Here is a 16897-nt window from a genome sequence, read left to right on the forward strand (position 1 = left end):
AAAGTATCATGGCGCTCACTGAGTGTGTACAGTGTGAGCACGTCAATCATTTGGTTTGTCAAAGCGTTGTAGATCAAAACAATACACGGTATGCTGAGCATTGCCCTCCGAGTACCAAAAGTGAAACATGTGCATGTGATTGTCTCTCAACATTGCAAATCTCTTGACATAAACTAATGTGGACCAAAGTGCAAAGCAGCTTGTTTGAGTGTGGCGCAAGATGAAAATGAAGACCTGTTACGCCTGCAGGGGCGTCATTAAGCGCAGTAAGCCAGCACCAGACATTGGATCAGACAGCGATCGTGCACTTGCACAACATGCAATGCTGACCTGATGGGGGAACTTTTGTCCTTCCCTTGCTCAACCCGCTTTCTGGCCTCTGCTCTCATTTTCCTCTCTTTCTTCCTCCTTTCACTCCGCTAATCACCGCCCTCCTCTCCCATGCTGCTCCTCTCTCTTTCTCTGCTATCAACTTATTATAGTACGCAGGATGCGAGCCAAGCCTCTAAAACAGCTCTCGATGATGAAAGAAGGTCAAGAAACCCAAGTCTCTCGTGATCTCTCTCAGTCCTCTTTTCTTTCACCCCCCCTGAAGCTAATTAGAAAGCCCACTTGGCCCGGGTGAGAGATGACAGCCTAAAAAACTTCCTCGGTTATCAGACAGCAATTAAGTAAAGCCACTTGGACACAAGCAGAGTTGGTCAAAAAACAGATTGGGCTCTGCGGGCAACCCAAGAGGAAAATAAGGGACTGGAAGAATCTCTACCCCATGGGCCTTCTGTTCTTCTATGTTCTAATAATATGAGAATGAGAGCATTTAAGAATCAAGGGTTGCAGAAGATGAAGCTCTGCGAGTGGTGTGATATTTAAGGTGGCCTTTGAAGAAGTACAGATGAGGCCTTTTGGGATAGAGCCCCCAGGACCTTTGATGGAATCCCCTTGGTCTCAATTACACCAGGCCCTGCTGGCTAATATAGCATTTCCTGATCACGTATTTCTCAGCCCTGCTCTTCTAGCACCCCAGGAAAGTCCTGTCCTTCCTTTGATCCGGTCCAGATCACTCACCAATTGCATGTGACGATAGCAGCAATGACTTGTGGCTTATGGGTTATCATCTTGGACCAGAAAACAAAATGTGGCAGTGGAGCTGCACTTATGTTGTCGACCTCATGCGTAATACGTGGTCATCTGGTAAAAAAGTCTTTGGTGTATGTTTTGCTAGCTTTAACACTTCATGTGTGGATGTGCCAATTAAGTGGCATCCTCCTCAATACATCGAATGCAATAACAATCCTAATAATAATAATAATTATTATTATATAATAGTCCATCCATCCATTTATTATATAACAATATATAATGATAATATTAATTATTAATGTTATTATGTTAGTAATATGCACCTACACAAGCTAAACATGCTTTAAGGTGTTTTAAAACAAACACTTGTATATCTGTGCTCACCGAAACCAAAGCTTTCTCACAAAACGTTCTGTCATTTAAGTGTTAAAAACAAAATGATACGTCAACATTTCTGTTTTGGAACATCTCTAGACACAAGTAAGTGGTGTGCATTTTGCTTTGAAAAAATGGCTGAAATGTCTTCTGTGTCTTTATTTTGTTGACAGCCTGTTATTTTTTACCACTTCAGTCATTTGGCCTTTTTCTTTCCAAATCCAAATTTGAGTGCATTTTCAGCTGTAGACTGAAGTGAATCTTTTAAAAAGTTGTGTGTATGACATTGAGGCCTGTCAAAGTTGCCAGATAGCAAACACTCCATTTCATTTGATTATTCCTTTTGGTGTGTACCGTATCTTGTTAACAAGTTCTGCGCTCTAAGAGGTTTTTCATTTTTTATTCAGCAGAATTTTGCATAAACAATTCAAACCAATTACAACTATGTGGAGAAGTAGCACAATGGCCAAAGAAGAATCCGTTACATCCAAGATTTTGCTCACAGGATTTCCAACTTCCATTCAAGGATTATTCAGATTTAGCCCAAACTCAAACTAAGCCTAAAATTGAGTGAATCGCTACAAAAAATGAAAGGTATTAACATGTTTAAAGCCACTTTCATTATTTTTTTAAGCCCAGGTATAATCAAAGTGCTTGATTCTCATTTCAATTTATCTAACCCACAGCGAAGTCACGGTAGAGATCAGAATGACTTTCTATAACAACGCCTTTTGAGATATATCTCTATAAACGTCATCTACTCAGGCCTTTTCACCGCCTTGGCTGCTTACCTACTCCAGCCCTGACTAATGAAGATCTGGAAGCCAATATAAAAGGATTACGGCTGATGCGCACATTTACGATGCCCACAAACATACACAGACCAGACACAGATACCTGAAGGTCAAGTGGAAGAAGAGGGGAGCGGACATTTTCAAAGGACCTTTTGTTAAGTCCTTATTCAAATTCATCAGTAAAAATAGGCTGGCCCAAGCCTTTTCAGAAATAAAATTGTCATGTTAATTCATTCTGATTGCCACATTGGGCCGACTAAACAAAATGAATGGTGTGAGCCAGGCGGGCTCACTGAAGCGTAACTCTGGATATTTCATAGTGAATTACCTTTGATGGACTCGCCACGTGAATCTCCGCGCAAACTGATCAGACGCCCACATGTGGAATCCCAATTGCCGCGTTAACTAATTGAATTGCATGCCCGAGAAGTACACATTATAAAGCTGAATGCAAAGTAGGGGTGCTATCACAGAAATCTTTTGCCTCTAACTCTTATCACGTCTATCTGTCCACCCGTCCATCTGTCCGTCCATCAGTCCATCCGTCAACCCGCCCGTCCGTCCATCCATCCATCCATCCGTCCGGCCGGCCGGCCAGCCAGCCGGCCAGCCAGCCGGCCAGCCAGCCAGCCAGCCAGCCAGCCAGCCAGCCAGCCAGCCAGCCAGCCGGCCAGCCGGCCAGCCAGCCAGCCAGCCAGCCAGCCGGCCAGCCAGCCAGCCAGCCAGCCAGCCAGCCAGCCAGCCAGCCTCAATTCCTCATGATCAAACAGTGTACTGTTGCACCTCTTTGGATGTGCAGTGGTGTTTGCCCATAAATACAAAACACTCAACGTGCCATGGGTCTTCTCTGGGGAGTTCCTCTGACAAAAGTGAGTTTGCCAGTTTGTTTCTGGTTCATGGAATCAATTGGCAGGGGTCTAACATTTGCATTCCGTGGTGGTTTTACTGCAGATCAAATAACGGGGAAAAAAGAAGAAAATAGATTGCTTTATCAAAAGTGACCACAATGGAGAGTGGTGTATTTTGTCTGGCCGTTTGTTTGTAAGCAGTCCGCATGGTACTTCCTAATTACTGTGATACATTATGGTTTGAGTCAGGTTGGAATGTCCCACTGGAGAATGCAAATGGTAGCGTCGCATCTGTCTAATCGCACTGTTTACTTCCTTCTCCATGAGCCACAAAGGTAACACACAAAGACAAACACAAATATGGTGCTCAACACATTTTACACTGAAGATAAAAAATCCCCGGCGACAATCTCTATGTATGCATATCTGCTTCACCTCAAATAACGGGGCCCCCCTGGGGGGCGCGTGTGACCCCAGGGAACATCTGTGATTTTCTTTGTACTCAAATTAGGTTAAACGTATTCTCTACAATAGGTGGCAGTGGCGCACACGGAGAGTAAACAATCTTAATGAAGTTATTCAGCATATTTATAAGTATCTATTTATTTATAAGTAATTTACGTACTGTGTACTATGGTGCTTTGAACAATTTAGCCATGGTGTTCATATCTTGGGGAACTCCTGAACAGCCCACCAGATGAATCGTTACATTTCAGCAATGCTCCAGGTAAAGACAAAGTGGCATGTGATGCCAAAAATTCATTTTCCACTTGCTGTAATCTCACATCATGAGGATAATGAGGAGTGAGCTTGAGTCTACTTTTATGAATAAGAATTAAGAAATGTTCAATTTGAGCCCATTGAGACATGAGAACCTTAAACCGCATATATGGATGAAGCTGTGCACTCAATCTTCCATCCATCAGTTTCCAAGTCAAGTCACCATAGCATAGCAATCTGTTGTTGTCACTCTTCCTCACTTATTTTATGTGTCACTGTCATGCAGGGATTGTAGGCCCTCTGGGTATTGATTGGACTCGGCTTAATGCTGTCAGACTGATGGGAGACATGCGATTCACAGACGGTATCTTGACCCTGGTAGGCTCGGCCTCTAACCAAGCACACAACCGGGCACACAAACAAACGGGGCTGACAGCTCGCGCATGCACACGATCCCAGTACAGTTTTGGGTAGTAAGCACATTCGCACAAATGAACACAGATTTAATCATGCATTGCTGCACAACGACAAATGCTTGTGTGCACACACGGTAACCGCACAAAAAAACACACACTCACACACACCCTTGGGAGTCCCCCCTGACACCCTCAATCTGTCACAACTAAAACTCAGGACATCATCTTTGAGTCAGGAGGACCACGACAGCGCACTGAGCTCAGCAAAGTTTCAGCTAATCAAGACTGGCAATGACAGACTGCCTGCACTGACAGACATTTTTACATATTTCACAGCGGAGGATATCATCTGTCGGGTTGGGGGCATGGAAAAAAAAACATTTATCCTGGTAGGCATTATGGATCACGCTTAATCGCACATCAAGGGAGTCGACAGCTTGAGGTTATTCAGACATGTTTCGGGTTCTCGTTTTCAAACATATGCTGAATGGTTCAATTACAATATGGCATGATACGTTTCTACAAAAGAGTATTCAGGCTATAATTGCAGTCCATGTCATTATTTTTCCCTCAGGAACAAAACACAAGGGTACCAAAACAATTATTTACCAAACTCATACTAAAATCAAACTTGACAAGACCCTCAACATTCCACATCTTAACACTACTATACTATACCATGCCAGGTCAAAGTGCAAGTAATTACAGCAGACTTGACATTTACTTGTCACATGGTTAAAAGCACATTACGACTGCAACTGTTTCTTTTAAGGATGGAGCAGCTGAGCCCAATGCAAAGCACATCATGTGTCAAACATAGCAGCACTGTGTTTTTGCTCAATAACACTTCAAGTACTGTTTGGCCTTGGCAGAGGACGTCATTCATGTTGACTTTACAATATAACATGAGCGGTGTCCTGGCAGGGCCACTCATTTTTTACAGTTTACACTCCAGTTTGCTTATGACAAGGACGCTTTCAGAAATGCCATTCTAGTACTTGCAATATGGTAACAAGCTGGTCTTCCTTTCAAGTATTGTATGTCTTTCTCAAGTACATTCTCACTTATTTCTGTATATCCCTGAAAAAAAAAAAGGGTTTAAGATGAATCCACTTTCCTCCGTAAAGCACCATTCATCCTCTGTTACTGTTATCAGGGACACTTCCAAGGGCTTTAAATGCACAAATAAGTCCTCAGCGGTAGGTCTGTTAATTGTGCACATGCAGAGCTGTGGATCAGTGAGACAGATGTGGCCGGATGCAATCGTGTGATGAATTGACCCTCGTGTTAAATGATGCCAATCAACCTTTAAAAATTCGATAAACAAGCCGCAAAGCCGAGAGGAGAGCCGTACCCTCATCATTGTGAATTTCCTGCCACGTGAACGGGTCACTGACAGACTGTGACACCAGACCTTTTGTCAAGGCCCTCTAGATGACTGGTTGGTGCTCATTTAAAAGGACAGTAAGCCATTCATTAATGCAATCCCTTTCCATCCACCCATTTCATAGAAATTAGAGATACAATTGGAGACCTATGCAAGGACATTGGATTGACATTAAATATTAAATAAATTATTTATAATACCTACTCTAGTCAGAACGTCAGGCAATGCAATGCAAGGCAGCTTTATTATAATATAGCGCAGTTCTTACTCAAGGTAGCTAAATGTACTTGACTTATATTTACAAGCACAATATTTAAAATCATTGAAAAACAAGACTGAAACACATTTAAAAGAAAAGTAAAGAAACGAAAAGTAGCTTATTAAAATTATGAAAAGAACATCCGATGCAGACTTTTATAAAATGCCATAAAAGACCTTCATAGATATGGGGCATATTTTTGGATTTAAAATCCTTTGACCTTGGGAATTACTTCATGTCTTTGGCTCCACTTTCTGACCCAAATCAGCAGATTTCAGAGCCTTACAGTGTTTATATCAATTGGCCTTCCTTTAGTGGAGTCAGGACCTAAGCATTTTAGTGATTTAGAGATCAGAACTTTAAAATCTATTCTACAGCTGACTGGGAGCCAGCGTAAAGCCTTTGGGACTTGAGCAACATGGAATGATCTCTTACTCCTGGTCAGAATCCAAGCTGCAGCGTTCTGAATGAGATTTTCAGGGAGTCAGGTCAGAAGAACATTAAAATAATCCAATCTACGGGAGATTTGAATAAAAAACAAAATGATAAGCTTCTCTTGGAGCATGCAACTCTTTACTCTGGATATTCTTCAGATGGTAAAAGGTTGTTTTAGTGATTGCTGTGCTGACTGCTGGAAGTCAGATCCAAATGTACCAAATGTAAACACTCTAAGGTTTCAGACTTGGGCTTTGATTCTTAAAGACAGAGACTGCAAAAGTGGTTACTAAAAGCAGTCCTCTTTTCTTTAGAGCCAAAAATAACATCTGTAGGTATATCAAAGTGTCATCTGCACAACCATGACAGCCAACATTGGCATTCTGAAGAATTTGACCCAAGGGTAGCATACAGTATGTAGGCTGAACTAAAAGAGTCCAAGGAATGACTCTTGGAGGATCCCACGTCATTGTCAGATTCAGAATGTCACTCAACAACCCCTTTCAAAAAGGACTGAAACCATTTCAGGAGAGTTTCGTTTAGTCCTACTTCAGTTTGCAACCTTCAACAGTATGCGGTACTGCAATCTACTGTGTAAAACATTGCACTGAGATTCAATAGGAGCAGGAGTGACACCTTTCCCCAGTTAATGTTCAATCTCAGATCATTTAGTACTTTAATAAGAGTTGATTATGTACTGTGATGAGGTCGGCAACCTGATTGAAATTCATCAAAAAGTCCATCTGAGTTCAAGAAGTCCATTTGAGTTCAAGAAAAGTATTTTTAAAGGATGGGAAAATTACACATTGGTGCATTGCGTCTAATGCTGGCTTTACATTACATAGTCCAATGAACACACAATTTTACAACCATCTGTCAGCAGCCAAATCTCTGAGTGAGTGTTAACAAAGCTCAGTTTCATGCTGCAAAAAGACCTAGCAGGGAAGGTCCATGATCGTTCTGTGATTATGTTTTGGATTAAAAATGAAGGTGATTCAGCAATTTCCAACAAACACAACTTGAAACAGCAACATTGTGAAGAGGAGTCCTGAACCTACAATTTTAGCGATGCCTCTAGCATGAATAATGGTAACTTCTTTTAACAGTTCTCTAGAAAGCAGCTGGGTTTGTTTTTAAGGCTATGACAAACACAGATTTGCAAATAGGATTCTTAATTTGAAGGAAAACGTATCATTACAACTGGAAATTCCTTCTTAGCCTTAGTGCTGTATAAAACAAAATTAGAATTCAACATAAGTATTGGAATGACTTCCGTACTGTGTCTAATGACCCCAATATTTCACCTCACTACATTCCATAATACAGCACAACATAGCTCTGTAGGCTAAATTTGGCTCCCTCTCCTCAAGTGAGCTGAGTGAAGGATGCTGTGCTTCTCTGTGTAAGCGCCCGCAGCAAAATCGAGTTTATTAAGAGCCATAAAAAACAACATTAAAATTCACGACCAAGAGAGCGTCGCCTGACCCCTAGAGAATGATAAATTAGCTTCTGTAGCTCTAGCAAAACGACCATTTTATACCTTGAGCTTCTCTCCGGAGCTTGCTCTATTTTAGTGCCGCAAAGGGACTACAGTACATGCTGAAACAACAATATGTGATAAACGGATTTTAAAGTTACTCGGATGTGACACGCTAATGAGTCTTAACCTTTGATCATATTCTTTAGTTGAATATTACATTTTTGGACCATCCAGTTGGACGTGCTAACCAGTGCGCCACCGTGCCGCCGGTCATAGATAATATTAATTCAGAATTTGCTTTTGTAAGATTGTGTTTGATTATTACTGCAAGGCTCAGATGCTTGTACAGACACAAAATTGTATGAATGGTGATGAGTCTGACATGGATTATTTGAGACAACAGGTCTGATTCACTCAGTAATTGATGCATACCATGCTTAGTTCAAAAGGCCATTTCCACAGCACTATTCTCAAATGAAAACTTGACTAGTTTTAATTCTTTCAGTCACTCATCACATGAGCCGGCGTTGCTCTTCTCTGGTCCAGGCCGTAATTGTTGTTTGGAGCTGTTAGTTTGAGCGATAGCTCAGTTGATTTTATGTGACAACGGTACTTCCATTCTGTGCAAAGTCGCGAGTGTCAGAGCTAGCTCCGGAGAAGTGGAAAAAAAAACTTGCTCAGAATTGGAATCCTGTAAAAACACAGCAATTACTGGGGTTGGGGAAAAGGTGCAACTTCCGCTACGCAACAGGACTTGACCTGACCTCTTTTAATCCCCTTTCATGCCTTAGGGCTTAAGCGTTAAACCATCCTTTTGTACCTTTAGCGACGAATCCCTAACTAACCCAAGTTCCCGGTGAGTCATCACCTGCAAATCATTCGGACTATGCTGAGCTAATGGATCAGTAAATAGATTTTTAGTTCCACATGAATACTAATTTGCTGGTGGTTGTGGTCGGAGCGCCTCATTAGGCTCAAACCGAGATCAATTTGGGATTCAGTAGTCTTTGTTCCAAAGCTGAGATGCTTGGCTTGTGCCCAAGTTTGGTTGAGCTTGATTCCTCAGATTTGGGCTAGAATTCTGCTGAAGGAACACAATGCAATGCTCATGAGATTGAACGGTTTAGAATTTACTAGCCAAAATGTCTCAAGCCTAAATTTTGACTTCAGAATAAAACATTTTGTACTTTGCTCCTTCTATTAATTTTTTTCCTGCAATGCTGCAAAACAAAGTACATACTTAAGTACCATTTTCAGCTTTGCAATAGCCTACGTACTTTCACAATTACTTTTGCACTATCGATTTGTGAGCAGATATCTGCACTTTCTTCATCTTGGTAAAAATACATTATCAAATCCCTTTTTTTTAATTCCCTGCAACAGAATGTTAAAGAAAAGAAGTAAAACGCAAGAGGTGAAATCAACGGTGGTACAGATCTGGGTTAAGTGATTGAGATTTTAAGAACAGAGACGAGAGCGGCATGGAGGAATGTCAACCAGGCTGCACTAATGAAAACGATGAAACATACTCGGGGAACAACTCTAAAGCAAGTTATTCCCTATCCATAGGCTAATCTAAGATATATTTCTGAAGTTAGTACTATCACCAAGCTGTTTTAGTGCCACATACTTCCTTGTTTTGCACTTTCACCATGACCCAAATAGAGTACACCAGAGTTTCCATGAAGTCTGAACAGTCAAGAGTAGGCCAAATTAGGGTTTTATTGTTTTCATGTCACATCAGTTCACTTATCTTTTTACACTTGTGTGATAGTTACATAAAAAACTGCCTGTTGGGATAAAATACATTTTATAAAACAGATTTTAAATTTCGTTGTACATGTGTGACAATGACAAAAAAGATCTATTCTATTCTTTCCTTTTCAGTTACCTTTGAAGTTTAGTGATAGTGGCCTTCTTGAGTTGTTTGTCATGTCTTATGTTTCTGTAGGATTCACTGAAGCTTGAAACACAACAAGCTTTCTGCTTCCCCTTTCACAAACATTTTGCTGGAATATTCATGATGCAGTATGTAGGTATGGAAAAAGTTCGCTTGGAGCGGAGCAATAACTTCACCCCATCATTGTGGATTATCCCCTGCACGACGGCTGACGGCAACTGTTGTAAAGTAATATGCATTGTCATGAATTATGTAGTAGACTGAATTATCATCTGCTATATTTTGTTGATTTTTGCTCCAGTTTAACTTCATTGGAAATAATAAAAAACAGCCTTTTCTTATACGCTATTATTCCATCTTTTTTCTCTCATTCAGTTGTTGTTGTTTCAGTCAAACTTTCATAAGAGTGGAGACTTTAAATCATAATGCAGGACCCCAGAATACAAAATTTTCTTTGTGTAAATTAGGACGAAATGAAAAAACAAAATGGGAAAACACATTGCATTTTTAACACAATGACACAATTTAGTGTGAGTGTACAATCTACGAAGAAATATTTGGGCCACACTGAAAAGAAAAAAGATAATTATGAGAAGGATTTGTGGAAAAAGATAGTTGGGGAACTTTGTGTACATTTGTGAATTTTTATTTTTGCTTGTAATTATGGGTCTGTCGTAGAATTTTATTCTGGTAGTAGAGTTTTTTTTCCTTTTTCTTTACAGTAGGGCCCTAATGCTAGTCTGTGTAGCATTCAAGGCTGGGTGTGGCCAAAAATACACAAGCGTATGAATAATGCAGTTTGATATAATTTATTTTATATGGTATCCCTGGATACTCACGCACTCACGCACTCACGCACGCACGCACTCACGCACTCACGCACGCACGCACTCACGCACTCACGCACGCACGCACTCACGCACGCACGCACGCACGCACGCACGCACTCACGCACGCACGCACGCACGCACGCACTCACGCACTCACGCACTCACGCACTCACGCACTCACGCACTCACGCACTCACGCACGCACGCACGCACGCACGCACGCACGCACGCACTCACGCACTCACTCACGCACGCACTCACTCACGCACGCACTCACTCACGCACTCACTCACTCACGCACTCACTCACGCACTCACTCACTCACTCACTCACTCACTCACTCACTCACTCACTCACTCACTCACTCACTCACTCACTCACTCACTCACTACCTCACTCACCTCACTCACTCACTCACTACCTCACTCACCTCACTCACTCACCTCACTCACTCACTCACTCACTCACTCACTCACTCACTCACTCACTCACTCACTCACTCACTCACTCACTCACTCACTCACTCACTCACTCACTCACTCACTCACTCACTCACTCACTCACTCACTCACTCACTCACTCACTCACTCACTCACTCACTCACGCACTCACTCACGCACTCACGCACGCACGCACGCACGCACTCACTGACGCACGCACTGACGCACGCACGCACTCACTCACTCACTGACGCACGCACTGACGCACGCACGCACGCACGCACACACACACACATTGAGCCAAGGGTCTGCTCCCATAAATGCTTCTAATGAAGTGAGCTTCATTGACAAAATACTCAACTACTATGTAAAAAATCACAGAAACAAAAGCACATTGTATGATTAGTCATTAAAAATGGCCTAATGAGACCATGTAGTGACCTTTGTTGACTGGGTAGGTTAGGCATGAGTTCATCATTTTCACATGTGATGTGCCCACCTCAGTAATGCTCAAAATGTGTTTTTCCTTTCACACTGAGAGTCTGCTGGCTACATGCAGGTGAGTCTCGCAGACTCATCAGTGGCCCCGGCTGAAGTCAATAGTGAGTCAGTGTCGTAGGACTGTTTGGAAAATCACCTTGGATGGCCTCACAGTGGCAAAGAAAGATGATGAAGGGATTTTGTAAAGATCTTCTCATTAAGTCTCGCTGACAGTGTCCTCATGGTCAATACTGAAGAATGAAGAATATGTCACCGCTCATACAAAGGAGTTGTCTCAATGTTTTGTCCATAAAAGGAGCTGCTGTCAAGAGCCAAGGTTGATGCTGAAACAATCAGAAAAGAAAAAGCCAAAAGGAGAGATGCTCAAGGCCTGGTGACAAGTTGTTATGTTCCGTAGTGATTGGCCACAGCAGCTCGTCTCACAGCATGGATCGGGGAACCTGGTGAAGAACAAAAGAAAAGAAAAAAACGGAAACCACAAATGATGAGACACAAAAGCACTGTACAGACTCACAAAGCATAGAATTGGTGTCTGATGACACTTTGTCCTCCCACTTCATGATAATTATAAGGGCGCATATGCAAAACCACATAACCATGATAGGTAATAAGATTTTGCATAGTAATCATATTGGATAAACAAGAAATTGCTTTAGTTTAATAACAAAGCAAAAGCAAAATTGATTCACAGCATTTTAAAATGGGCTTTCTTCTTCTACTGTCAAAGTGTGTAGCTAACCAAATAACACAGTTCCCTAATTGGCTGTCAATACAGTCACACTGCCACCTTCATTTTGTTTTAAACCCAACTACGACAACTTTGGATATAATAGCTGAAGACTGACAGAAAAAATATATTTCTACTGAACTTCACCCAAATTGCTCGGCTAAAACAGCAATTAAGCTTGGCATATACTACGAATAACATTTGACACAGTTTACAGAATGATGGTGTGGTGGCGTCAATAGTGGTATCCCCCCATATCCCATTTCCCCCCATGGGTGCATGTGACCTATAAGCTGAACAAGTGAACTGGAAACGCACACTTGTTTTCCTGTGAGTGGCACTTCAATCAGGAAAGTACCATTAAATTGTATATATACTTATGTAGAGCCATGTATTCCATTCCTTTGAGTTGTATGCCATTTACTAAATTGACCCCATTGCATACATTTTTATAGATTGAGAAAAATGATCGATGAGAGCAAATACTGTAGAAAGGTTTTGCAGTGGAGCTCCTCATAGAAAACATCACATTCTTTATATTTGCGTTTTTTAAGTGTAAAAGCCAATCATCTGATCATGATACCATTTGAATGATTAATAGCCTACTATGGATAAAGATGTAAATGCTTATGTATACATGGATGAGACAAATCTGACACCCAGGATCGTATACATAAATCATTCAGACACCTAAATGTGATTTTGCAAATCCATATAGTATCACACAAATTCCCAGTGCTGGCAAATAAATATTTATGGTGCCCCCAATTCGCTTTCTCTCAGTGTCCTTGGTAATTGCGCATGATTCATTTTGTTTTCTCAGCGGAAGAGGGAAAATCAATCTTGGAGTAAAGCTTGCACATTCCAAAAGCCTCTGGCTTTGTCGAAAATAAAAACTTCACAGACACAGCTCTGGGAAAAGAACTAAGCTAAATGTCTGTTATGTTTTCTATTTTTTTGAAAAGGGGAAGGGATGTAAACCTCCCAGCAAAGTCAGACAGAGTAAAACTCGTTTAGATATGACTTTCAATTATGTGTTGTATTATGTTGGTTGTGCCTTGGAGGATTGTGAGATGGACAATGCAACTGTACATGGGAAAAAAAAAAGGTTTTGTATATTGGCATAAAGTGGCTCAACACAAAGAAAGTGTGAACAGTGGAGTACATTTTGTGTTTTATGATTTATTTTTTGCAAACTTAATACAAGGTCTGCAAATGCGAGCAATTGCTTCTGAGTATGCTTTAGTTACTCAAAAACATGGTTGGATGATATATTGCAAAAAAGAACAAAAATAAATCAAGAAATAATTGCCAGTTCCACATCCCAGAAAATGTGTGCACTTCAAGAAAACCTTTACGACTGATTTTCATCCAATAAGTAATTCTAACAGATTAAATCCATAATCATAATGGCATATATTACTTGTACAACAAAGTTAAAGACAAGGATTCTTACATACTCCCGTTTGTCTTCAATGAATAAATGTAATACTCACATGGCTCCAGGTTGTCTTTTTCCCAGCGCTGCATCCTATGATGGCTCTTTGGGCCAAGGCTGCAAAAGAAAGGCAATTGGCATTAAAGGAACATTTTATTGAACCTTCATTCAACATGCTGGCCTTTGGCGCACAACATATGTTCATTTAAAAGCACAGATGGTATGTCTTGCAATTATAGCCAAGGTGAAACAATGGAAGAAGAAGGTTACTAAGTACGCTTTTAATTTCGCTTGACTTTCTCGAAGAGGTGCACCGCGAGCAACGGCTTAATTGTCGACAATGTCTTTCGCCTCAAGTGGTGGGGAAAAAAACAGGTTCCTTGTCATCTCAATATTGGTGAATGAGCCACTCTTGTGTAGATAATGACTCAGCTAATCCTAATCACAAAGCTAATGATGTGTTTAGACAATCAGAGGAGCCACGGCGAGGCGAGCGTCGGAGAGCCCGCATTGGCATTCCGCTGCTTTCTTCTTGGCCGTGCCAGGCGCTCTGTTTCGCTCGCGCCCGCGGACTTGGTATTCCGCAGCCGACCCGGCTTGCCGTCCTGTGATCTGTCACCCGCTTCGTCCATCTGTAGGATCGACTCGCTGGGCCTGGCCCAGGCTGGTGACGGAATTCATCCCTCTGAAGAGCTGTTGATCCATCACACCTCTCTCCGGCATGTCATCTAAATGCTAAGTACTTCTACTGCATCTTTAAATCAAAACAAGGGAGAAAATGAGCACGCCCAAAGGGATAAAAGCCACGACAGCCGCAATGGAATCTGCAAAGCAAACCTCTGGCTTTCTATTCAATTCAAGGAGCAGCTCCGAAAGGGGTGGGTGGATAAAAGGAACAAACACGATGGATTGCTATATCATGTTAACCCTTCAGATGGGCAAAGATGAGGACGGGATACGGTTATGAAGAGGCCCCATGTCAAGATGACTTTGAGAGAAAGAGATTTTGTCAGAGCAATGTAGATTTACAGCTGAATTGGAATCTCAATATTCATGTCACAAAAGTCAGCTTAATCAGCATCCAATGGATGAACGCCACAACTGTATTTTTTTATTTTTTATTTTATCTTTGACATTGTTGGCTTTATTATTTAATTCTTTCAGCAGCATTATTTTTAAATCTGGGATTAATTTAGTTAATGATGATTTCAACATTTTAAATCCTATCTACCCTAAACCCATTCCCAAACCTAGTTTGAAACCCTACTTTGAAAACCTACTACTAGTTTGAAACCTTAACCCTAGATTTAAACCCTTCTACGAAACCCAAAGCGTGGTTTGAAAAGCTGACTTTAGTTTGAAACCGTACTATGACAGTTAACCAATAACCCTAACCCCAACCCTAACACAACTCAACCCTAATCCTAATTTGGAACCCTAATTTTAATTTGAAAACCTCCTTTGAAACCTTAACCCTAATTTAAAACCTTAAGGCTAATTTGGAATCCTTTTACGAAACCCAAACCCTAGTTTAAAACACGACTTTGTGAAACCCTAACCCTAGGTTGAAAAGATGACTTTAGTTTGAAACCGTACTTTGACACTTAACCAATAACCCTAACCCCAAACCTAATGATGAATATTGATTTATTTCATTTAAGTGATTTTTACACATGATCACGAAGACTTTCAACAATGTTACTTATTGTTGACAGTTTCACACTGGAAAAGATAACATTTTCCTGTAGCACAGCAGTAGGTTGAGCATCTTACGGAAGAGTTTGTGTACCTCATTTGAGGTTTCACACTATCTGGGCTCACAATGGAGCACCTTGTCTCTTTCCTCAGGTTTAAGTCATCGATCGGGGACCTTCTTGAAGTTGGAGTGCTGAGGCAGCAGATGAGGGCAGCACGATGAACTGCTACCGCTAATTGAAAGGCTAACAAGGTGAATGTGGTCCCACAGGACGAGAAGAACCGGGCCCATGAAACCAGAGCGCATCATCCACGGCTGCTAACAAGATCGCAACGTGAAAAGGACTCGACGTGGAAAACATAGCATTTCTTAAGGCGCACAGGATGAGGGAACTTCTCTCACAAGTACTTTGCTGTGTAATGCAATCACCAATTTTGGACCTCCTCTCTGAGCCGGAGGTGGCCCTGTTTTAACATGACTTGTAAACATCCAGTGCTGTAAATAAATGATAACGTCTCGCAGTTCAAATGAGGCGGGCCGTCTGATTTTGTGAGAAGGCGCCAGTGAAGATCAGTGCTGAAATATGAAAAGGGAATGAATTAGTTATTTCTTTCATCAACATGGCATAATTCAAGATCAAAGTACTTTCTTAAAAACCTCATTGTGCTTCACAAACTAAAGCTCATCTGATAAATAGCTATGCATTTTTAATCTGTGAAGAGAAACCACCAAAGCAAAAGAAATACCATCTCTGTTTCACGCTGTGATCTCAAGTAGTTTTCAACCAACAAAATTTGACAAACAAATATGGGGACAATGCTTTGCTCCTGGATGTCAGACTGTGAATCCAATGCGTCCAGGTGTGATCATAAAACAAACTAATGCAAAGGAATCGATAATCTTGCTGTTTTTTTGTTTGCTATGTTAAATTATTTTAGCTTTTAGCAAACACTGTCATTTATTCCACAAGCCAATAAAAAAATGGTAACAAATTCCACTAGAGTTGCAGATGAGCTACCTGACCTTTGGGCACACCACCAGCCAGTCACAGGACAGATAAAGACAAGCATTTACACCAATAAACAATATTAACTTCAGAAGGACTTTGAGCCAAAACTGAGATTTAAGCCTCAAAAATCAGAAGTGTGAGGCAAATGTGTTAACCACTCCTCCATCATGCTGCCTCAATGCCACTTCTAGTTTTATCAGGATAAAAATAAATAAAAATAAAGTCTACGGTGTTGCTGAGAGCTTTAGCAAATCTCACCCAGTGAAAGGCTTTTCTTTGCCCCAAGTGTTATAAAGAGCCAGTGTTGAAATGTAGCCTTTGGACATAACTAGACATTTTTGATAGCTCTTACAATTTCACACCAGATGAAGCTCTGGAGACGAGCTAAAACACAAATGGCAGTTCAAAGGCTGCCGATGACAGAACGTCAAAAAGAGCAGAAAAATAAAGTGTGCTTGATGTGACAACACGAGGGGACGCATAAAGCCTCTGACACACTAGAGAAAGAAAAGACCTCCAGACCAGAGCTGACAAAAAGAAAAAAAAAAACACCACCACCAAA

The 16897-nt window shown here is 41.2% G+C and overlaps 1 protein-coding gene across 3 annotated transcripts in view; it reads right to left on the reverse strand.

Annotated features, from left to right (window-relative positions):
• Positions 1-10700: 10700 nt before the first annotated feature.
• tafa5l (TAFA chemokine like family member 5, like) overlaps positions 10701-16897 on the reverse strand; it is a 35436-nt gene continuing 29239 nt past the window's right edge. For 2 of the 3 annotated variants that reach the window (XM_061273011.1, XM_061273009.1), the window contains 2 exons: positions 13689-13747; positions 10701-11905 (listed from right to left, as the gene is read on the reverse strand). In XM_061273011.1, coding sequence (XP_061128995.1) covers positions 13724-13747 — 24 coding nt within the window. In that variant the 3' untranslated portion in view covers positions 10701-11905; positions 13689-13723. The other variant, XM_061273012.1, reaches the window with a different exon arrangement.

This window comes from Syngnathus typhle, linkage group LG2, assembly GCF_033458585.1.
Source record: "Syngnathus typhle isolate RoL2023-S1 ecotype Sweden linkage group LG2, RoL_Styp_1.0, whole genome shotgun sequence".
NCBI classification, from domain to species: Eukaryota; Metazoa; Chordata; class Actinopteri; order Syngnathiformes; family Syngnathidae; genus Syngnathus; species Syngnathus typhle.